This window comes from Rhyacophila brunnea, unplaced genomic scaffold (genome assembly GCF_057557595.1).
Source record: "Rhyacophila brunnea isolate RB1 unplaced genomic scaffold, BYU_Rbru_1.0 scaffold_9, whole genome shotgun sequence".
Taxonomy (NCBI): domain Eukaryota; kingdom Metazoa; phylum Arthropoda; class Insecta; order Trichoptera; family Rhyacophilidae; genus Rhyacophila; species Rhyacophila brunnea.
In genome coordinates, this window is record NW_028233361.1 from 38,661,109 (window position 1) to 38,686,848 (window position 25,740).

At 36.6% G+C, this 25,740-nt stretch overlaps 1 protein-coding gene across 2 annotated transcripts in view; it reads right to left on the reverse strand.

Annotated features, from left to right (window-relative positions):
• Positions 1-25,740, reverse strand: part of Nhe2 (Na[+]/H[+] hydrogen exchanger 2) — a 198,936-nt gene that overhangs the window by 77,034 nt on the left and 96,162 nt on the right. For both annotated transcript variants that reach the window (XM_085960114.1, XM_085960113.1), the window contains exons 4-5: positions 25,506-25,739; positions 23,995-24,214 (exon numbers count right to left, since the gene is read on the reverse strand). In XM_085960114.1, coding sequence (XP_085816240.1) covers positions 23,995-24,214; positions 25,506-25,739 — 454 coding nt within the window. The remainder of the gene's footprint in view (positions 1-23,994; positions 24,215-25,505; position 25,740) is intronic.

A 25,740-nucleotide genomic window follows, 5' to 3' on the forward strand; every position in this document is an offset into this window, starting at 1 on the left:
AGAATGTACGCTGGTTTTAAACGGTCGATGGAAACGGTGACGTTTTTTCCTCTCTTGCAAATGACATATGTTCGCGTATTGCGCGTGATGACCTCATATGGTCCGGTAAATGGAGATCTTAGCGGAGTTTTGACTGTATCATCGCGTAAGAAGACATGTGTCGATTTGTTAAGGTCTTTGAAAATGAAAACGCGTTTTTCGCCGTGTTGCTGGCTTTTCACAGGTTGCAGTTGTTGGAAATGTTTTTTTAGGATCGTGACGTAGTTGCTTGGGTCTTGGTTTGTGCTGGTTTGATGGCACAAAAATTCCCCTGGTAGGCGTAAGGGTTCGCCGTACACAAGCTCAGCTGCTGTCGTCTTTAAATCTTCTCTCCAAGCTGCTCTGATTCCCATTAACACTGTCGGCAATGTTTCAGTCCATCTCTCATTCTCGTGGCATTTTATAGCGGCTTTTAATTGACGATGCAGTCTTTCGACCATACCGTTTGCGGCTGGGTGATATGCTGTCGTGTGAATCCTCGCCGTACCAGTCAGACGATTTAATTGTCTGAAAAGGTTCGACTCAAATTGTTTGCCTTGATCCGTTGTCACTCTCAAAGGCGTTCCAAAACGGGCGATCCAACCATTGTAGAATGTACGGGCGATCGTTTCCGCTTCTTGGTCTTTAATCGGAAATGCTTCCGGCCACCGCGTGAATCTGTCAACGCAGGTGAGGCAATATCTGCAGCCTTCAGACATAGGAAGGATGACGATGTCGATGTGGAAATGCTCAAATCGTCCTGAAGGTGCAAAGTTTCCGAGTGGTGCTGATATGTGACGTGTGATCTTGTTCTTCTGGCATTGAAGACAGTTGCGGGCCCAATTTCGACAATCCGTTTTAATCGACGGCCAAACAAATCGTTGTGTGACAAGTTTGACGGTCGCATTAATTCCGGGATGTGAAAGTCTGTGGATATGATTAAAAGCTGCTTGTCGGTGCGGTTTGGTTATGAAAGGTCTTGCGATAGGTGTTGACAAGTCACAGAATACTTTTATGTCTGTGTCGGGAATAAGTACTTGTTTCAACTGAAGTACCGATCCGTCACGTAAAAATGTACTCATTTCGTTGTCAGTTTCCTGGTCGGCTGCGAGGTTGGCATAATTCAGTGTGTCTTCAACGACTTCTATCCTAGACAAGGCATCAGCAACGATGTTGTCTTTTCCAGCGACGTGACGTATGTCGGTCGTGAATTGTCCGATGAAATCGAGGTGTCTGAATTGTCTTGGTGAGCACTTGTCCGATTTTTGTTGGAATGCGAACGTAATGGGCTTGTGGTCGGTAAATATGGTGAACGTGTGAGCTTCTATCATGTGTCGAAAATGTTTGACAGCTAGATAGATAGCTAAAAGCTCGCGGTCGTAAGCGCCATATTTTCTCTCCGCTGGACTTAGCTTCTTTGAAAAGAATGCCAGCGGTTCCCATTGATCGTCAACTCGTTGTTGAAGTGCTGCGCCAACGGAAGTATCGGATGCGTCACTAATTATCGCTAAGTGAGTCCCCTCACTTTTCGGATGTTTCAATAGCGTTGCTTCCGCCAAACTCTTCTTGCATTCCTCGAAGGCCTTGATTGCTTCTGGTGTCCAGATGATAGGTTCTTTCTTGGAAGTTTTTCCTTGCAGGAGTGAGTTCAGTGGAGCTTGCGTTTCTGCGGCCTTGGGGACGAATCTCCTATAGAAATTCAAAATTCCCAAGAACCGTCGTAGTCCTTTTTGAGTGTCTGGGCGGGTGTATTCGCGAATAGCGCTGACACGATCTGGAAGTGGTCGAGTTCCGGTGCTGGAAACCAGGTAGCCAAGGAATTTAACTTCCTCTACTCCGAAGTGGCACTTCGTGGAGTTGACAACCAGGCCGTACTCCTGTAGGCGTTTGAACAAAATTTCCAGGTGTTGAAGATGCTCTTGTTCTGTTGTGGAGGCTACCAGGATGTCGTCTATGTAGGCGTAGCAGAAGTCCAGACCCTGCAGAACCTCGTCAATGAAGCGCTGAAAAGTCTGGGCCGCATTCCTCAAGCCGAAAGACATAAATGGAAACTCGAATAATCCAAAGGGTGTTGTGATGGCAGTCTTCGGAATGTCCTCTTCAGCCACTGGGATTTGGTTGTATGCTCTCACCAGGTCGATCGTGGAGAAAACTTTCCTATCACGCAATGTTTGTGTGAAGTCTTGGATATGACGCACGGGGTACCTGTCAGGTACGGTTCGAGCGTTTAATCCGCGGTAATCACCACATGGCCTCCATTGATCTTCAGATTTGGGCACCAGGTGAAGGGGTGACGCCCAAGAACTTTCAGATGGTCGTGCTATTCCAAGTCTGGTCATGGTTTCGAATTCCTTTTTGGCGATGTGAAGTTTGTCGGGAGCTAGGCGTCTAGGACGTTGAGCTACAGAAGGTCCTTCGGTGGTTCGTATGTGATGTCTCGTGTTGTGGATGACTTCTCTACCAGCTCCATCTGGGCGCGTGAGATCCGGAAACTGCTGCAGTAATCCATGATAAAGGGATTTACCTGCGACAGTTTTGACAGTTGCTATCTCAGTGCTGCTGTGGCGTCCAGAGGTTGTAAGTTGAGTCGTCTGATCCAACAGTCTGCGATTCTTGACATCGACTAATAATCCGAAATGGATTAGGAAGTCAACACCAATAATGGGCTTGGTGACATCTGCAATCACGAATTTCCAGGTGAATTCTCTTCGTAACCCCAAATTCAGCGTCAGTGAGATACTGCCATACGTAGCAATGACAGATCCGTTTGCTGCTGAAAGTTCGTACTGTGATTTTGGTCGGCGCCCCTGTACTTTCGTGCGTGGGAAAACGCAAAGGTCCGCTCCGGTGTCGATAAGGAATTGTATTTTCGTGGCGTGGTCGGTGACGAAGAGGCGGCTGGAGGTAGGGCTGTAATCGCTGGCCGCGCTTAGCAACTGCCCGTGGCGTTTCCCTTGTTGAAGGTGCATGGTGTGACGCACTTCTCCGCATCTTGGCCGAATCTACGATGATACCAACACATGCCAGGTTTGCTGTGGCTTTGGTCTCGCGGTCGGGAATGGTTCCTCCTTTGGCTGGCTGATCGTGACTGGTGACGTGGCCTTGATGGTCGGTTTCCTCTTGCGAGCTCTTTGGAGAGCTCCTCGCGAAGAGTTGAGATTTCCTCCCGCAAGGTGATCACCAGCTTGCTGATGCCGCACAGGTCTTCCATCGTGGTTTCAGCAATGGATGCCTTTGATGTGGAATCTGCCATGGCGTCAGCTAGGTCTGCAACCTTGTTGAGATCCGCGTCCTTCTGTGTCGCCAGTACCAATTGCATGGTATGTGGTAAGCGACCCATCCAAAGCGTGCGTAGGATGTCATCAGTAACGGCTGCTCCTGCGAGAGAACGTAGGTGGCGCAAGAACTGTGATGGTTTGCGATCACCAACTTCCTCGTGCTCCAGTAGTCGTCTGGTCTTCTGCTCCTGGGTAGAGCTCAGCCTTCTCGTCAGCTCCGTCCTGAGGTGCTCGTAGGCTCCTTCACGAGGTGGGTTAAGGATGATGTCTCGAACCTCTGAAGCGTAACGAGATTCCAAAGCTCCCAGGATGTATCCAAATTTGGTCGCGTCAGTCGTGACGCCAGCTGCTTCGAAGCTTCGCTCCACCATGCAGAACCACATTTCCGGGTCTTCTGGACAGAATGGTGGGATCCTCACTGCCACGCGGCTGATCTGAGGTGTGGTCTGCTGGGCTGGTGCTGGTGTTGTCGTTTCTCCTCCGGCATTGCTGCCATACCCGCTGGAGAACTGTCCATTGGGCATCTTGACAAGGCAAGTGAATTTAAGAAAATTAACGCGGGAAAACGGATGTTGAAAACTGCGCGGGAAAACGAGCTCCAACGAAAAAATAATTCTCTCACAAACACAGTAAAATAGTAGTTAATAAAAAAATTAAACGAAGTCTGTAAAATGAAAATGAATGAATTGAATTTTACTTTACGGGTCACCACTGTTGCAAGGGATGGTGTGATGAGGGGTAGGTGATGAATAAAATCAGAAGGTTTTGATGCGTATAAAAGTAATTCCCCAAATTTATTATCCCTTAACACAAATTACAGATTCAATTTACAGCTTGAATAATACAAAGTTTATAAATTAGATTACGACGATAGTGTTTGTGATAAAAGTTATTTTAACGTTGAAGCGAGCGGCGTGTTATTAAGACGAGCGAATTTAAGGTACTGAGTTCTTGTTGGATTGCCACGTCTGTTTTTATATTGAAAGTAGACAAAGGAAATGCTATCCACAGCGTGGGTAAATTTATTGTTTTGTTCCCACAACTGACACCCGGCACTTAAGCATTTCTTCAGCCGGCGGGAGGTGATCATATGTCCGTTCTCACGGCAGTGTTTTGCTGATTATTAAAAATATTGAATTATTAAAATGTTGTAATTTTTAGGTTTTAACTGCTATCTACACATTGCACTGTCTGCGGACTACTTCCACCCTCATATGTCATATTCTTAAATCTTGTGAATTATTCGTTGAATAAAAAAATAGTTAATTATTTATTTCTGCTTTGTTACGTTGTGCTCTGTTCATTTTGACACGTCACTCACTAATGTATCTACTTTTGTGTTCAGTATTGCCAAGTCAAAATTTTTAATTTCAGTAGAATGTGTAAAAAAAAATCAGTAGATTCGACAAAATATCAGTAGATAATTTTTCATGGTCGGCTCGTTTTTTTTAAGAGAAATATTTCAACGCGGGCCGCAGGTTCCCAAATTTTCAAAGACGACTCGTTTTTTCCCGGATGGTAGGAATTTTGTGGAATGAAGAAATATCAGTAGATTTCATAAAATATCAGTGGATTCAGTATATTGCCAAAAATATCAAAAAATATCAGTATATATAGATATAGAGCGACGTTTGCATTCATATACATACACTACACTTCATAAAAAATATCGTCTTTTGATAATGGCCTCTGCAACAAGCCGGAAACGTCAAGGAAAGATGGAAGAACTACACACGGTGGAAGCCCAAAATTCTACTATGATAAAAAAACAACCGTGAAAGTCTCAAACATTATAATGGATAAAGAAATAGTCTTATATTTTCTATAGTAGTAGCCTACAGTAGGTAGTAATCCTGCCGAAGTTGATGATACCTAAATGAAACTAAATAATAAAAGGTACGAGGTGTTGCGCATACAACAATTTTTCTCTCAGATACAAAACACACACACACACAGGTAGGTATTCATAAATGCGCCGAGAGATAAAACCTAAACCAAAATAAAAACAAACTTTGTCCATAATATGATTGATGGTATGAAAGTGGAATTTGGGCAAATATTTTGGTTAGAGATATTAAAAAATAATAAGTATCAAATTTTCACCAGTTTTTAAATTGTCCGCTTCAGTATACGAAATAGGTACCTACACAAAACATAAAAACACTAATTATAATTTTGAATAATTATATTAAGTAATAAAATTCATTTCCACCAATATCATTGGCGCTGCTTTCTAGTGGATGTGGTTATTGGCTACCTTTAGGGGGTGTCTACACTCTACACAAATTTCCCAATATTATTTTTCAACCATCTGACGTGCCGATCTGTTTTTCATGAAGAAAAAATATTTTTAAAAATTCAATTTACTAAAATTTAAAAAAATGATATTCTAGATACCACTCACAAAACATTGCACACATATTATACTGCCCTTCTAAGGAAAAAGGCAATAACTCATTTGTGAAATTGAGTTATGAATACCGTCCGTTAGGTATTTTTTAAATTTATATATTATTATGTTCACTTTAAAATCAGTGGTATCACTAAAATACCGTTAAAATCCTTAGTGAAAAAATAGACATCTTCTGAAATAATACATTTTTTTTTTTGCAAAAAGGCAGTAATTGCACCTATTCATTGCAGTTACTGCTTATTTATTACTTTGTTTGTATTTTAACATCCTACTAATAAAAATTACCACCGTTTTTTATTAATTCACTGTACTAAAGTTTGAGAAAATAAAACACATTATGTCATTTATCTCGAAAGTGCGTGAGAGTCAGTTACTGCCTTCTTCCTTAGAAAGGCAGTATAGCTTTATCACTTTTTTCAATTACGCCATAAATTTCGGTCCAGCAATTTTGAAACTGTCTTGTCAGAGTTATTACTACTAGCTTCACCAGGTTTTTGTCACTTATTTGGTGCAGTAATTTTTTGTGTGCAAAAATGAAGTTTTTTGTTAATGTGTTAATTATTTAGGCCATTTACACACAAATTAACACATCAATTACTCCGATAAGATGCTCGCTACAGTGGTTTCAATCATTATAAGTCGATCAAAATTAGAGGTGCATTCCCGACGCCTGATGAGGTTAGTGCGATATTATTATATGTGACGCACAACATCTAAGGACCGACCTATGGAATTATGTATTTAAATTAAACGTAATGCTTATTCTTGAAGAGTATTTGCCTGCTATTTTTTATACAATGCGATCTGTCATTCATTATTACTTACTATAGGTGTTTTTTTCTCTTCAAACGCGTGCCGTGCAAATTCATCTCGCGTGCCATAGGTTTGCGTTATTATGCATACATCGATTCCGAGTTATTGAAAATATTATATTATATTAATTATATTTTCATGAATCTGCGTCTGATGTGTATTTACTAACGGGACTCTTGAATTCGAAAGCGTCGTCGCTTTTACGAAATTTGCGGCATTGTAGATTAGCTTCATCTACGAAAACAAAGTTTAGTATAAATAAAGCAGTCATGATTGAATAAAATGAAGTACCAATTATAAGATCAATTGTAAAATAGATAATACCATTAGACAATAATCAAAATAATTCACTGTAAAACAAGTACCTATGACAATATCAACAAACGCGTTCTGTCAGTTGCAATCTGTCAAACGGTTTGTTCAACTTATGGTAGAGGGGCATTCGGTGTTCGGATTCGGCTAGATGCTTATATAAAAAAGTGGATTAACGCAAATCATAAGTTTCGCACGCCATCTGGCGTAAAATCGCATTCGAAAACAGTCGATGGAAGGCCTATAGGTACGTGTGCGTACCAGATAAGAGGGAAAGCGAACCAAGCAGCCTGCCATCATGCCGATAGTGACCACGCATAGGTCACAGTTATGGACGGTCAAGGTCTTTAAATCCAACTCGATACTATTCTTTCCTCCATTTTGTTGACCAGCTGATGTTGCTCTGTATTTATTGAATGCCAGTTATTTTTTATTATGTGTGAATTACACAAAAAAATACGCTCGTTATTGTATCTTCGTGCCCAACCTGACTTTGTATTATTGTTATTGAAAATACCATGCGGCTTTCTTCATACAAATGAGCGCAGCTGTCTTTCTACGTTTCCGAGTCATATAATATTATGATAGCTGGCCTAATTAGTTTCCATCCCTTTTATTAATTTGATTTATCTGAAGAAAGGATGCGAATGAGCCACCATAGATAGTTAAACGTTGATTTATTATTTTAAAGTTATTAAATAAGATACAGGTAAATTCTACAAGCGCTCTAAATACGGCGTAAAACCAATTGTTAATGATTTATTTTGAATGTTTTCAGTGCATGACACAGAATAACATAATAATATATAGCCCTTATCGCCGCCATCGCCGAGATAAGCAAACAGACACAAGGTAAAATGCCCCAGGACAGATTGAAACTGACGTGACGTTAAGTATTCGACGAAGCGAAGCGGGGTGCCATTTACGGTTGCCTTAAGCTTATGAACAGGCTTGTTGAATACAGAGAAGCTGACTACATAATGTTGGATTTATATACAGACTGCTAGGTTATGTTACTGTGGCGAACACGACAAAAAGAGACGAATTTAGACTGATGATTAGTGTATGCTAAGCTTTTAGGATTTACCTGGAAATAATTTATTCCCCTAAAGCGGAGGTGTATTATATTGATAGTATCCAGTTATAACATACCAGAAACAAATACTCGTAAGTACTATGTAAGTAGTATGTTTTACTACAGCCGCTATTTAAATTTTTTTTTTACATATTATGTAAGAAAATAATTAAATTTGTATTATAGTGAACATTAGAAATTATTAATTCAAGACAATCACAAAATGACATTTAGAAACAAAGAAATATTGTTTAAACAGTATTATATAAACATTATTAAATAGTAGAAAAGTGTAAATACAACAATATATATATATATATAAATTAGAAACAAGGAAGTATTCTAAATGAGCTAATCAGACCCTATTTTAAGAATTTATAAAACAATGCCCACCTATACTCATCCTCACGCAGGTGGAATATCTCAATATCCGAAGTGATTTGGTTGAACAGAGTTATTGCCCTCCCGATTGGCATTACCAATGGCAGGTTAGTTGGAAGAAACAACTAATGCTCCCGATTTCTAAGATAGTTATCAGGAACATGGAATGCAGAGTTCGGATTTTCACCGCGTATAAGTCGAAAAAATACGTGGCACATATAAATATCGCCTAGACTCAAGAGTTTAGGCTACAGTATCTAAGCATATCTTGTCAATCAATTGCACGCTATTGCCTCTGGTGATTATGTTTGACATCGTGAAATCAGATAGTTAGACCGGTTCAAGCTTTATGTTCAAAGCTTGTTAATGTTCAAGGTTTCGAATCGTACGTGGCATCATTTTATTCTCTTGCATGCTTATCATTCTTGATATCATTATATGGGTTCACAAGACCACAAGATCTCAAAGGAAGACAAAACTGTCAACTGTATCAAACTCGTACGTACCGAGGTCGAATTAAGGAATAGTTTCTCTTGGTTTCGCTTGCGACGCAGCATCCAATACTTGTCGCTTCGCTTTGCCGTGTACATAACGTAAGCCAGTAATCACCGCAAAAACCTCTCGGGGCATCTGTGCAAATATTTAATCTTGCCAAAGTAGGCTGTGTATTTTTTTATGTGTGCTCGTAAGTAAAAGAACATATGAATTAACGCGTTCTCCTGTCAACTACTGACCTTTAAAATAATCACATCTATATACTTACTATTTTAAGGGGCCTGCTTCTGCTTATTCACAAGAACATAGCTAAGAAAACTTGAAATAATAATTTAACTGCGTTTTGCATAATATTATAACGTCACCTTTCTAAACCTCGAAAGTCTGTTTGAGAAGAATGTTGACGGGAAGGTACGTAGGTAACGAAAACAATATTTTAAACACCTCCCTAATCGATTAATCTGCACTGGTTGTGAAATACGAGGTTTTAATTCCATGTTTGAAACCACGAGTTCTACGAGTTTGTCGATAGAAGGACAGCATACTAGTATAGAGAACCGAGATTTGATGATTTAAAATGTTTTTTTGTTTAAATTTTGTCGGAACTTCATTTTTCCACAAAATTGGACTTACGATGTCTTAATAGTAAGGTAAGAACATATTATCATTGTCGTGTAAATGGAGTGTTTTGAGTTTGTAGCCAATTTTGTCGAACAAACTTCATGTTCCCATAATATCGGACTTACGAGGTCTTTAAATAGTAAGGTTACGATAATATAGCAGGGATGGCCAGTGCGTCGATCGCAAAGGTATTTTTGGTCGATCGTGGACATAATAATATATTGTAGGTAGGTATTATGCGTTTTTATTCGATTGGTTTTTGAAGGTATGTCTGCTTCAGAAGAATAACAGTTTTACCACTGAAGGAACGAACCAGAGAAGATGTTATTTAATGCATTTAAATCGTATATTAATCGTACTCGAATTCGTAACGAAGTCGGTAACGACTGATGGAGCTCCTGCTATGGTTGGGAATCATGTTGGGTTTATTACTTCATATAAAAGTGATGAAGCAATACCCACTTTTATCAGTTATCATTGCATTATACATACACCAGCAGGCGTTATGTTCAAAACTGTTAAACCTGAATCACGTGATGGATGTTGCTTTTAAAATTGTAAATTGAATAAGTCGTGGTAAAGCTTTACAAAGAAGGCAATTTCGATCATTATTAGAAGAAAGTGGATCGGAAAATGGCTGGGCCAAGTTTTTGAAAAGATTAAAAAATATTTTACCTGAAATTAAACAGTATTAAAACAAAGAAGGAAACAGAATATCATCAGTCGATCGCCATAAATAATTTTATCTACTAGTCGATCCTAGAAAAAAAAGTGTGGCCAACCCTGATATATAGAGATGTTTTTTTTGAAATTGGAATAGTCCGCTTATTCAATCTATTGTTGCAATTCTTATTAATACTATTATTTGCGGTTCGATTCAAAATCTGTCGATGTTACCATAAGTACCAGGTAGTTATTCTTATAGGTACATAAAAAATATATAATTTTTAAAAACTTCAAAAAACATTGGAAAAAGTTCTAGATAAATAAGAAACCATATCTTAACCGAACAATTTTTACTGTCCGGGTGAGTGCTCTTACCGTTTTAGCTATTTGTCCGCCTATGACTAATGCGAATTAAATCTAATATTTGTGTATTTCAAACTTTTCCAAGCAAAGCGACTAGGTTTGTGATTACATCCAGGCAATAATATTGTTAATGATAAGCTGATACAAATTAAAATATTATTCACAATCAGTGTAAAGACGTCATCAATAATAATGATACTGCCCGATGGTGGATAGGTGGACCAAAGAATAAGAGCACTCATTCAGGCAGTGAAAGATGTGAGGTTCCTGTACCACCTGGTCTATCCTTTTTCTAGGTTTATTTTCTAATATATAGGAAATATGTTTTATGGGGTTTTATATAGTTTAATATAGCAAATACGTTGTAAAAATATTTTGTGTGAAATTGAATCACTTTGAGCAGCGTTCGAAAACTGGTTTTTGTCGCACCACCATGCTGGTCAATAGGCTTGGTGAAAGTCACATATAATGCAGGATGGAGAATTGATCGACTATCTTGCGAACACTGGAGATTATCATGTTAAAGATTATTTTTATTTTATACAATATGTTCGACCTTGTAAAAAAAATAGTAGTCGAATTATAATTTCCCCCACCACTCCAAGAAACAGAGTTGGCCCATAGTCGGACGAAAGTTACCTCTTTCACACACCTGAAAAACAATTTCCTACTAAATTATACCATAGGATTGAGAAAAGGGTGCGACCTAACATTTGACCTAATTCACTTTTAAGTCCGTGTGCAAAAAAGATGTTGAAAAAACCTTATTCTATACCTATAGAGATGGAGCCTAAATGTATAAAATTGAAGCAAAGAAGATCTGACGATTAAGTTATCCACAAAGTGAATTCAATTCGCATTGAAGATTTGTTTGAAGAGAACTTCATACTAATAAATTTCTACTATGACATTCCACTATAATTTCATATTGCCAAAATAACCCTTGAATAGATAATACGAGGGTGGGTCAATAATTCCTTAGAAAAAAGCATTAAAACAGTTTTTATTTTTGTATTTTTTTTTTCTCAACATAATCTCCTTGGAGCTCAATACACTTGGTTAGACGTTTCTCAATTTTTTTTAAACCGTCAGAAAAATAAGTTTTCGGAAGGTCCTCAAAATAAGCATTTGTCCGATCGATGACTTCTTCATTTGAAAAAAAACGTTGTCCACTTAGCCATTTTTTTAAGTTTGGGAAAAGGAAAAAGTCACTGGGGGCTAAATCTGGCGAATACGGTGGGTGGTCGACCAATTCGAACTTCAATTCTTCAATTTTAGCCATTGATCGTAAACATGTGTGAACACGGGCATTGTCCTGATGAAAGAGGATTTTTTTCCTGTTTAAATGAGGCCGTTTTTCTTCAATTTCGTTTTTTAGCTGGTCCAATAAAGATGCATAATAATTCCCTGTTATTGTTTTTCCTTTTTCCAAATAGTCAACGAAAATAATTCCACGTGCATCCCAAAATACAGTAGCCATAACCTTACTAGCTGATTTTACGGTTTTCGCCTTCTTTGGACATGGTTCGCCTTTCGCAATCCACTGCTTTGACTGTTCTTTCGTCTCGGGAGTATAGTGGTGTATCCATGTTTCATCTACAGTCACAAAGCGACGAAAAAATTCATCCGGATTGCGTTGCATGAGCGACAACAGGGCTTTAGAGGCCACCACCCTATTGCGTTTATTGTCGACTGTGAGCAAACGCGGCACCCATCTTGCAGAAACTTTTTTCACGCCCAATTTGTCATGTAAAATAGAAATGACGCTACCTTTTGAGATCCCTGTAACCTCAATTATCTCACTCAACTTTAATCTTCGGTCACTTAACACCATATCGTGGATTTTATTGATCATTTCTGGTGTAGTCACCTCTACAGGACGTCCTGAGCGTGGTTCATCCTTTGTTGATGTACGACCACGTTTAAACTCATTTAACCAGTTATAAATAGTTGCAAGTGAAGGAGCAGATATGCCGTGAACTAAATCCAACTCATTTTTTATTTCCTTTGCTGTTAACCCTTTTATATTAAAATGTTTAATAACAGCTCTAAACTCAATTTTCTCCATTTTTGTAAACAAGCAAATTTTTTTTTTTAAATGTACCAAAATAAAAAACAACAACCCGACCAATCTGATTGAAACTTCGCATCATACTGAATCGGTAGTGCCGCTGCATGAAAACAAACCGCTTACAGTACTAGTCACGCCACCTGTCGGCTTTTCTAAGGACTTATTGACCCACCCTCGTATTAGATTAGAATTCTACTTCCATTTGATATTACACACATTGTCGTCGTATCAAAGCAGACTTTTGAAATAAAAATAGTTATAAATATCTGCGAAAAGATACTCCATCATCAATTTTATGTAGGAAGCCAAAAGTAATACATTGTTTGTTTGCTTGTCAGGAACATAAAAATATCACACGAACTCACACAGATACTAACAGGGCACGGATCAGTGCGAGCGTATCTAAAAAGATTTAAATTGAGGGACGATGACTGTTGTCCATGTGATGGCTACAAATCTCAAACTGTGTGGCATGTCATCAACGACTGCCCTATACTATAAAAGGAGCGATGGACTCTCAACTCTATGCAGACAGCATAACCATGAAAATGACCTTCAAAAACCTTACAAAATACTAAACAACAAAATAACACAAGAACAGTAGACAAAATATTTAATTCTGCCATAAAAATATTAAAGATATAAATGGAGGAACATAATTAACTGCACATCAATGTAACTAACCCTCAAACCACCTTTTACGAAAAAGCAATACCTAGCCATTATTAAAAAAATACATTGTTTTTAATTAGGATAAATTTAATAATCACGGAAAACTAAAACACCAAAAAATGTGTATGTAGCTTATCTTATTTAAACAAATAAACAATCTTAAAAGCAGAATTCGAGTCGCCATTTTGTTTTTGGGGCTGCCAATAGAAGAAGAAAATAATGAACTTTTTAGGTAGGTACCAGCACGACTACACGTGTACAGACCTACAAACTTATCTAAAGAGTGGATGGGGGAGCCACCTGTCAAAAACTACCCAATCAAGACCCGCAACTGGACAGAATCTGACATTTTCAAAATGGCGTCCATATGGTAGTTCGTAGTTCTATTTTTGACCGTTCTTTAGATAAGTTTGTAGGACTGTAATTGTTTGATTCGAAATTGAAACTGTCTTCAAAATTCCTAATACGAAATGCGTGCTATCTAAATTCTCGAGTCCAAACTTTTTAACGATAAATCATTAGGTGGGGTCGGCAAGATAATTGTGTGAATTTCGCGTTCTGCAATACCTAACAGAACAGCCGGCAATTGCCAGTTGTTCCTGATGGTAATTATAATGTAATTAGAATCTAATTTTTAATGCGTCTAATCTAATCATGTACAATGTTTGCAGTAAGATGGGTGGCAAAACATGCGTGACGGCTTCGTGAACTTATTTATAGAGCGTCGTATTTCATCAAGGCTTTGCCATCACATCACTTTCGTTATCACACTTATCACAAAAGCACGTGATAACAAGAATATAATATTACTTACGCCAGGCGAGATGATTTATGGCTTGATTGCATTCAGGTTCTATGAATAGAAGTGTTTTAACATTTTTTTACGTAAGCTACCTGCTTTACGAGATAATAATTACAGGAGTTATAGGAATTACTTACTTAATAAAAGTTTGGCTTGGCTTCTTTTAGAAATTCTTTTATAAATAAAAAAAAAATGTTTGTTACCTCGACGCTTTGTTTCGACTCGAAGTTTGGTGCGAAAATCATTTATTTATTTATTTTATTTATTTAAAAAAGAGTATTACGGACAAAATATCGATTGCGTCGACAGCTTCAAGTACCTGGGGGTACACATCACGGGAGATGGCATTTTGCAGAAAGAGCTCGCTAACCGAATTGGAATGGCTGGAGCAACATTCAACTCGATGCGGAATGTCTGGGACTCACGATTGTACTCGGTCAAAACCAAATGCCGCCTATTCGACGCTTCCATTCAGACGGTGCTGCTTTAAGGTAGCGATCATGGCACCTTACGAAGGCTCAGAGCAACCGTATACTGAGCTTCGAAAACAAAATATGTTTGCCACGGATACTGGGTGTGCGGGTGGTATGACTTTAGGAGCGAGGAGATAAGATAACGCACCAAGCAGCCCCTCATCACGATGAGAGTGAAGAGGCGATGTTGGAACTGGCTCAGCCACGTGCTGCGGATGCCAGAAGAGAACCTCAACCTGGCTTGGCCGATCGGATTCCGGCGTCCGAGTGTCGTATACACTCTATAGATAGTACTCGAACGCATGGACCAAACGGCTTAACCGAATAAGTACCAAATCAACATTTGCCGTAAACATAACCCCGATGGTGTGTAGTCCTACATTTACCACCTTGGATATAAAATAGTCATAAAATGACACTACGCGATTCGCCGGGAGAGAATACAATCGATAAAAAAATTCTTTTCACAGGGTAAAGTACGAAGTAAACAGATACATTGTAGATAACCTTTTTCTATTTGATGGAGCGTAAATATAATAGGTAAGTGTATTTGAAAAAAAGGACACATGGACTACTGTTTAATTAATTAACTATAGAAATTCATTTTTCCCGCATTTATCTGTCGAAAACGACAAGTAGTATTAAAATACAAAGCTTGTAACTTTTGAGAAATTACATTTTAAAGGGTTTTAATTAATAAACATGTATCTAAAAACATTAAAAAGAATTAATATCTTTTATTTGAACTGAAAGATAAACTTCCAATTAAAAAAAACATTAAAACATGAAAATTTGTTAAAGGACCCTCCGATCTTATTATTAAATATTATTTTGTGGTAATCTTTATTATTAAAATTTTGTTTGATAAATTCATGGTTTTAATAAGGATTTTCATTTTTTATAAAAGTCGATGTTTGCGTTCAAATCAGAACTACGAACCAGTATTTTTTCGTTTCGGTTAAGTAAAAAAAAAATATCGTTTCGTTTCCGGTTTTCGTTCCAAAAAAATAACGGTTTTTCTGGTTTGTGTTTGTATTAAAAAATATTTTTTACCATAATTTAGAATATCTTATGGTACTTGTATGATAGCCCGGCATCACGCTCCGAAACCAACGGTTATGCTGAACCGTAAGGTCATAATCAACAAAAATTTAAATAATTTATTATAAATTATAAGAATTATGACGAGATACGTCACGACAACCGAAAGGCATCTAAAGTGGGGATTAAGATCATTTGTGGTCAGGTTATCGTTCCGATAAAAATAACGGTTTTTCCGGTTTTAAGTTCAGTTCCGGTTCAAAGCCCTGATTTAAATACCAAACATAAATTTGTCTAGTGTTATATTAATCCAAATATATACCTTAATCATTACATAGGCACTTGATTTTAATTAAATAATATTGTACGAAAAGTGTATCTTAATAAATTTTCTGTAAGTAACAAAATGTACAATTAATGCCACCGTGAAGTAGTTAATTAAAAAATCCATTTATAATACCCAAGGCTATAATAAAAATTCTAATTCTGGCTGTAAAACCCGTAAAAACTGCAAATTTTCCGATCTCTTCTCTTATCAGGCGAAAACAAATAAATATCACCCGCGAATATTTCCAGAATTTTCCGTCCGCATGTTTCAAATAAAAAAAACAAGATTTATGAAGCGAGCTCATGCAATGTCTGGCTTAAATGGAATTAAATCATTATAATTTTGACGTCATGTTTTTGCGAAAAATATTATGTCCTAACGTAACTCTTTGAGCACATAATATCTCGTAAAGCACATTCGTGGGTATTCTGCGAATAAGCATTAAGTCAAAAATACTAGTTTTGAGATAATCGAGTTTGAAAGTTTGGACGGTCTTAACTTGTTTTATACATATAAAAGGCAAATTTCTTTCTGCGATATTGCTTTGAGTATGACTTAGTGCAGTTTCACACGCAGAATTTTGTGAATACAACCTGAGAATGAGAGAAGCAAGTGCACTAAGTCCCTTTAGTGCCTTTTCTCTGAATTGATGTATGTCTTTTTGACTTATAACATAAATTATCTTCGCCAGTTTTATAGATATGACTGTGTGTGTTTTTGTAGACTATAGAGCGTACTTTTATTAAGATTACCCCATCATTAAGTCAAAACAGCAAAATTTTGACTTAGTGCTTTTTCGCAGAATACCCACGTATTACCGTGTAGGTACCTACCAGTGGCGAGAGGTGGAGGTAGATTGTTTAAGATTCGACATAAATAGTACACTAAATCTTGTCATTGAAGTTAATGGCTCCACCAAACCACACCCGGTCTTAATCGGGCGTATCAAGAGACACTACGTTTGTATGTGAAGCATAATTTTTTTTATGACTACGAATGTCTCAGGAGCAGTTACCCAAGACTAAGGTTGCCATGCACTCAAATGTACTTTGACTGAATTTACACGAGTAAAGTTACCCATGGGAGAGATGACCACGTAGAGGCAATATTGGAGAGCCAGTGTGACGCTGCAAATTTTCTAAATGCAATAAAATTGGCCTTTGTGGCGACCAGGTCGGACGGTCCGATGGGCCGAACAGCTGGTTGAACCCACTTGAGTAGCTCTTCCCTTTCCGTTCACATTTTAGGACATTCCCAGAGGATGTGGTTTGCATCCTATAGGTAGGTATTACACTAAACTTTGTCAGTCATACCCACTTATTTGTTTTCATCGCACTAAGTAAACAATTTGCAAATGGTGCTGGATAGTTTTTAAAACTCAATTAAACGCTGCCTAAACCAAACCATAATAGTTTAGGTATGCTATGGGCGATCCGACAAAATAGGGCACACTTTTTCAGTCATACTTGTTTGTTTTTGTTGAATTAAGATTAGGTACGTATTGCAGATGGTGTCGGTTAGTTTTTTTTAAACCAATAAGCCCTGTCTAAACCAAACCATAATCGATAAAAAATATTCTTCTATCTATAAAATATCTAAAATTATGTATGGTTCAATAGCATAATTTTAGATACGCGAATATTTTCTGACTATATTAAAATAAACCCTTTTTTTATAATTCCAAAATATCAATAAAAATATACATTCTTCAATATTGCGTGTATTTGTTTTGAATACAAGATAAGTTAATTATTAATTATTAGCAATTGTAATTGATCCTAACGTCATAATATAAAAATATGTCATTTATATTATAAATGTATGCCTTTTAGACTTGAGAAAGTGATGGCAAAGATGCTTTTGAAATGTGGGGCTGGAGGTGGATACTAAGAATTTTGTGGATGGCCAAACGCCCCAACGACTCCAAATTCGTGACAAGATTTTCCTCGGTATGCCTTCATATGGCAGCACTTCGTTTGTAAGCGACGAATGTGCCATTTGTGTCACTCTTAATAGTGAAAACAAAACTTATTACATACTATTTTACTTTTCCACTTTATAGTTCAGAATGTTGACAGCTCTCTGGGGTTGTCTGAATGAAAAAAAAACAACAAATAATGTGGATATGTTTTTCAAGTACCTAAATCAAGTAACTTCCCTACAATTTTCAATATACAATTGCTACTCATTTTACATTGAACAGCACTATAATATTATATCTCTCACTATTTTATGCCTTCCAATTCGTGGACATTTAAAAAGTAGTGATAAATCAAAACGGAAACAGCGAATAGCCTTGCCCTAATTGGTTTAAGCCTGGTTTATTTTTCTTTGCTTCTGTTTTGAGTTTAAGGCCGTATAAGCTAACTTTTAGGCCGTTATCCAAAAAACTATGGTAGTTATTCTGCTTTCAGTCGCCGGATAAATGAACTTAATCTAAATATTATACAGCGGAAGCCAGATTCTTAGATACACTTATGTACATAAGTGGCCTTTTTGCCTTTTCATATTAGATGGCCGAAGTCTTTAGAATCCATTTAGTAACTAGCGCCGCCACATTTAATGGCGGAATAAAGAAACGGTATTCAAATTCACTGTATCTTGAATATCCCTGATGAATCTTTTTAGGTTTGTATTAAAGCTATATTTCAGTTGAGGCATGGTCTAAAAAGATCGTGACTATGATTGCAAATGACGAAATATAATTTGTCATAAAAATTCAACATGCGTCCATTTACTGTTATGTTTATTGTTATATTCGTAATAATAATAGTATATTCATTACAAGTTTTCTTTTTCAAGTACATGTGTAACGTTTTTTAGTCATATTTACACGATTTAAGAATATATTCCTCCGACGCCATCACAAAATAAATTGACATGCTTACACCTCGACTGTCGGTCTCCGATTGGCGACGAGTGAAAAATTTCGTCCCACCTACTGTTGAAAATTATTTTCCGTTTCACTTATGTATGCTCTTAAACAACTCTAGGCTGAGAGGACAAATAAATCGCAGATCATACGTGCGAGTTTTGCTACAAATAAATCTGCAAAGCGAAATGATTTTCAGCCAATTTAATCAACATCAATCAAATTAATATTTTTAACACCACTATCAAAATACTGAATAAGGTTCAAGAACGTTAGATTCTTAATATAGAAAATACATTATTGTGAAAAAAAAAACATTAGAATAAAACACCATAATATTATTATCTTGGCTTAATTACAAAACCGGATGCCTTTCATTGGCGGCATTGGAAGTATCTCAGACAACATAGTAATTACAATTACTTAGCACGTATCGTAATTGTATGGATCAATTAAGTTGGATCGAGTCCACAATAGATTTCTTATATTTCTCTACTTAAGGAAATACGGATCCTTTCCTTATGATAATGATAATAAAATGAATTTTCCGACTCGTTTTCTTCTGGGTATGCTATCAATGCAATCCCTGTCCATCCGAAGAGTGATTGCTCTTTTAAAGCATTTCTTTTTACTTCTTCGTGGGTTCATTTACAATCCGTACTGGCAAATATTAATTTTCATGTTTCCACCAATATCACTCGTAACTATACGGTCTTCATGATACCCCATCGCAGGACGGATATGTGATGTTTCATGATGCTGTGCATCGTGCAGTTAACTTATTTGATGGCACCATGAAGGCTGATTTATTTTTTATTAACTATATCATGTTTGTGGGCGTGGTAAATAGGTTAAATTTATAAAATTGTATTTATCGTTTTACTTTAATATCTACATAAGCACATACTTCCTTGTTATATTGGTTGTTATTTGTAATTAAGTCATTTTTATAATTTGTATTTATTATGTATAATGGCGCATTGGCCAATCGCTATAATACCATAATACTCTTTTCTAAATAAATAAATAAAATAGATTAAGAAATAAAAAGCATTCACCCACATAGTGAAAGATAATATGAGTTCGAATTCAACGCAGTACAATTATTTGTTTTCTAGAATTTTTATATAATGGGTTTCTCAAAATAATGTATGTTTAATCATTGACCTTAGTAACATTTTTAACTTCACTTTTAAAGAATAATACTCCATCTTAATAGAAAGATGTTTTCTTTAATATTTTTCATAATATAAACGCTTGTGTATGAAGAGTTTTCGTGTTATACCAAATTCAGCGCTTGAAATGGAAAAGTTTACGAACCGGAGCGCTCGACAGTTTTCTGAAGATATTTACATATTTATCAAATTTTATGTGTATTTCAAAAAAATAAGTGTGTTCGATTTTCTATTAAGTAGGTAGTATATGGCATATCTAGCTCAGACGGGCAAAATTTTTTTCCACGCGACGGAGCGATAATTTTACCGATTTAACGAACAGGAACGGCGCTCCGGTCCATTTCGACCAAATTCAATGTGTGTTTGTATCCACAGCATATACATTATAGGTTCTACGTTCTACGATTGGCTGATAATCATTCTTCGTACAAAAAGCCTGCCAAGAAATCTCCTCAAGATGTGCTCAATATCCACACCAGATTTCAGCCAATGGAAAGAGTAAATGTGTCGTAAGCTCAATACATAATTGAGCATACTTTAATGTACCTAAATAATCAACTTGATGGTATAGTGCCCGTATAACTTTCCTTCGAAATAACAGCAGAGTTCTAAATGAAAATCAATTTGTGGCAACCCTGTAATTAAGTTTTAATACTGCCTACACTGGCAAAGTTTTGTCATGTAAAATTGACTTAAGCTTGTCCTGTGTCAACACTGTAAATGCCACTGTACAATTTTACTATGATAAGGTATGGTTAGCAAATTTATTTTAAATTAAATTTTCAGATTATAATTATTACAAAACCCAAACCGTTATTATTATAATCTACAACGGTATAAATAGAAATCAACCCTTTCCGTTTTGACTTTGGATGTTCGCTATTAAAAAATCCGACGCGTGCGTAGTTGGTAGATGGCCCCGTTTCTGAAGCTGTATATGTGCGGGTCAGATCCCGTGATGGTAAAACATATTGCTTGTCGCTTTTTCAACGCGTGTTTGATTTAAACTATTAAGAGCAATGACCTAATGCAGTGTTTCCCAAATTGTAGTACGCGTACCCCCTGGGGTAGGTACGGGAATAGTTTGGTGGGGGTACGCGCTGCGCCGGGCTTTGGCTGCGACTGGTGCAACAAGCATAATACGACATCAATATAACATCCATGCTAGAAGGTTTGTCGCAGTGTACTTTAACATCATTCTGATTGCAAATGCAACATGTGTATCCATTTTAACAGAGAAAGTCCTGAAATACATCTTGCCTTTTCCAACTTCATATCTATGTGAAGTTGCTTTTTCATCATTTGTAGACATTAAGTCAAAAAAAGGAACAGGTTTTGGATATTATGTAACCGTATTTCAGATTAAAATTAACAACCAGAGAACTAAATTTCGATGATCTGTCTCAACATAAACAATTTCATCCTTCTCATTGATTATAATGAATGTTATTTGTAATATAACTATTATTTATTTCATTTAAGTAAGTATATTTTATTATGAATGAACTTTATTTTACGTTTATTATTATTTTGTTTATGTACTAAAAAAGGAAAAAATAAATATATTTTGATTGTTATTAAAGTACGAGGGTGGGTCAATAAGTCCTTAGAAAAGCCGACAAGTGGAGCGACTAGTACTGTAAGCGGTTTGTTTTCATGCAGCGGCACTACCGATTCAGTATGCTGCGAAGTTTCAATCAGATTGGTCGGGTTGTTGTGTGTTTTTCGTACATTTAAAAAAAAAATTTGCTTGTGGAAAATGGAAAAATGGAAAATGGAGAAAATTGAGTTTAGAGCTGTTATTAAACATTTTAATATAAAAGGGTTAACAGCAAAGGAAATAAAAAAATGAGTTGGATTTAGTTCACGGCATATCTGCTCCTTCACTTGCAACTATTTATAACTGGTTAAATGAATTTAAACGTGGTCGTACATCAACAAAGGATGAACCACGCTCAGGACGTCCTGTAGAGGTGACTACACCAGATATGATCAATAAAATCCACGATATGGTGTTAAGTGACCGAAGATTAAAGTTGAGTGAGATAATTGAGGTTACAGGGATCTCAAAAGGTAGCGTCATTTCTATTTTACATGACAAATTGGGCATGAAAAATATTTCTGCAAGATGGGTGCCGCGTTTGCTCACAGTCGACAATAAACGAAATAGGGTGGTGGCCTCTAAAGCCCTGTTGTCGCTCATGCAACGCAATCCGGATGAATTTTTTCGTCGCTTTGTGACTGTAGATGAAACATGGATACACCACTATACTCCCGAGACGAAAGAACAGTCAAAGCAGTGGATTGCGAAGACAAACCATGTCCAAAGAAGGCGAAAACCGTAAAATCAGCTGGTAAGGTTATGGCTACTGTATTTTGGGATGCACGTGAAATTATTTTCGTTGACTATTTGGAAAAAGGAAAAACAATAACAGGGGATTATTATGCATCTTTATTGGACCAGCTAAAAAACGAAATTGAAGAAAAATGGCCTCATTTAAACAGGAAAAAAATCCTCTTTCATCAGAACAATGCCCGTGTTCACACATGTTTACGATCAATGGCTAAAATTGAAGAATTGAAGTTCGAATTGGTCGACCACCCACCGTTTTCGCCAGATTTAGCCCCCAGTAACTTTTTCCTTTTCCCAAACTTAAAAAAATGGCTAAGTGGACAAGGTTTTTTTTCAAATGAAGAAGTCATCGATCGGACAAATGCTTATTTTGAGGACCTTCCGAAAACTTATTTTTCTGACGGTTTAAAAAAAATTGAGAAACGTCTAACCAAGTGTATTGAGCTCCAAGGAGATTATGTTGAGAAATAAAAAAAAAATACAAAAATAAAAACTGTTTTAATCTTGTTTTAATGCTTTTTTCTAAGGAATTATTGACCCACCCTCGTATATGCAATTTTTTTTTGACGAGGGGTACTCAGTGTTACGAAAATTATAGAAGGGGTACACAGATGTCGAAAGTTTGGGAAACACTGACTAATGGGTTGATCGAATGGTAGTCGCCCATATAATCCGCTTATCGAAACATAGTATTTTTATAAGCAATATGTTTGTGAAAACGTAATGACAAAAAAACAACTAATTTGAAACGGTAAAAATTTTACCAAAGGTGATAAAATGCTTTTAGTATGATCTTTTCTCTTCCCAATTTATATCGACTGCTTAATCTACAAACCGGTTAGCTCCATTTGGGCAATTTGTTCAGGAAGGAGAAAAAACTTAATAATTTAACTATCGAGCGGAATTTAACAATTCCAAAAATACATTTAGAATTTTTTTTACAAATAAGCTGCACTATGAATTTGTTAATACACTATTTTAGCTTCCCTTTTATATTTAAAAAAAAAAAAATATATATATATATAAAGAGCGGAGTTCTTCCATTTACAATATTGGAAATTTGGCACCTGCAGTTGATTGTATTGTGTGGAGAGCGATAACGCATTTTACTATAGGTAATTTTGTGTGAGCATAGAAAACATGCTTTATAACAAAATGCCATCAAAATCTCATTTTTGGTCAAAAGTGCAGTTAGCTGGTTTGCAGATTAAACTGTCGATATGTCTTTGAGACATGTATGTTAAAAATTTCAAGAGGGTAGGGAAAACATAATGTTTTATAGACTTGCAAGATGTGTGGCGGTAGGTACCCCTTATTTAAGAAAATGTCTTTAAAAGAGTACCTCATTTTATAGCGAGGACATTATTGTAGTTTATAATATTATAATTTATGACAGGTAATTATTTATCCATCATTCGTGTATCCCTACAAACAATTGTCGCTACTTCCCACTAAAGGTAATCATCAAAAAGACACACAGGAAAAACCAATTTAACAACTGAGAAGCTTAGTAGAAAAGAGCGTACTTAAATACTAAACCAAAGTTTTGAGAAAAATATATTTAAATGTGTGTTTAATTAATGGAAGCAACTGGTATGTTTAGGTACATATTGACTACTAATGGCACTTGTAGTCGTTAAATCGAATATATGACAAATAAGAAATCTATTAATCTAAAAATAATGTCGCAGCAGAACAACTTAATTTTTCTCAAGCCATTTTTCTATTCGGCTCCCCAATTGCATGTGTACGTACTAAATATGAATACTTACGCGAGTATACCGCTCATGTGGAAGATCTCAGCATTCAGGTATGCTAGATAGGCCATCACGAAGATGAAGATGGGCTCGATGACCCTCACTTGGTTGGTGAACCTGGTTACCAGACCGGTCGCGAAGCCCCACAGCACGCCGATGATGGTGCCACCCAGGGCCACAACCAAGAAGGAACCGAGCCCTGACAGTATGTCAGTGTATAGTATGTTGGATGGACCTGTTGAATTGAAATTGGTTTTTAATTAATATATTACACGTTGTTTGAATTGGTTGTCTGATATATGTATTTAGATTTTTCGGTACAAGTCAGGCGTGAATAGAGTTGGGTTTCGGGAATTTCCCGACGGGAATTCTCGAGAAATTTTCGAAATTTTCTATCCCGAATCTCGAGAATTGAAATTTTTAACATTATTATCAAATATTAATTGAAAAAACGATTTTGTATATAAAAAAGAAGAAAGACAGAAAACACAAAACGTTCAAAAACTGATGCAATTAAGCCAACGTCGACTCAAAATGAGCTCAATTTTCGCAACATCAGGGATTTTTGTATCTCAAAAGTGTACGCGATTGTCAGACGCAGCGATTGACAGTCTGTATTTTTTGAAATTCCGTTTTAATAAGAGGTAATGTTTTTAATTATTTTTGTTTTCCAACTTCTATTTTGTTTGTCTTCTTATATAATTAAAAACAATCATATTTTTTTGGAATTTGTTTGTTTTTATACTGATTTTAGGATTTTTACAGGTTTTTTTTTAAATTTCCCGATATCTCGAGAATTTTTTTCTGGAAATCTCGAGAATTCAAAATTTCATTTAGGGAAATCCCGAATCTCGAGATTGAGATTTTCTCGGGAAATACCCAACTCTAGGCGGGAATCGCGCCAATTTTCATTGCAGATATTGGCAAAATTCATGAATTCAAGAATGAAAACCTAACCTAACCTAACCTAACCTAACCTAACCTAACTGAACCCAACAAATAGTCCAGTATATCCGCTAATTTCGAAATTTGTTTGGCTGGCTTCCCTTAAACCGACAAGAACCGATTTTTTCTACAATGTTTACGAGAGGACATTTTAATGTACCTATATGTGATTTATTTTAGCGATTATTATAAAAACATGGCATGCGCTTTTTTAATGTACCGAGAAAGCTAAGTCAGCAAAGTGCCAAGAGAGTAATTGGCAGTAATAGATACAAATGTATTATTTGTATAAGGTTATATTGGTTAAAATGTCTTCAGTGTCCCAAAATTGCGTCGACAGGAGTTATTCCATCAAACTGCTTCAAACATTTTTTATTAGGGTAGTTAGTAAAAAATATAATATGGAGAATCTAATAGAATTATTATTTCAAATCGCTCTCATTTAAAGTTGCGAACGTCTTTTTGGCTAAGTACTGTATGTAGTCGTTATTTGAGATTAAAAAAACTGAGTGTATCAAAAATTGTGGCTTGGACCGTTTGTCCATTATGCCCTTAATTATATATTTTTTAAAGATGCATACCCATTTCACTGTACGCCTCGAACATGTGATACAAGACAACGGTGACGGCGTCATTGAGTAGGGACTCTCCAAACACCACGATGTAGAGGATCTCATTGACGTGGATCTCTTCAAAGACGGCCAGTACGGCGACTGGATCCACCGCGGATATCAGAGCGGCAAACAGGAACATGTCCAGAAGAGGTGCTTCGCGTCCAAAGAGTCCTGTCTGACCGCACGCCCATAAGGATCCACC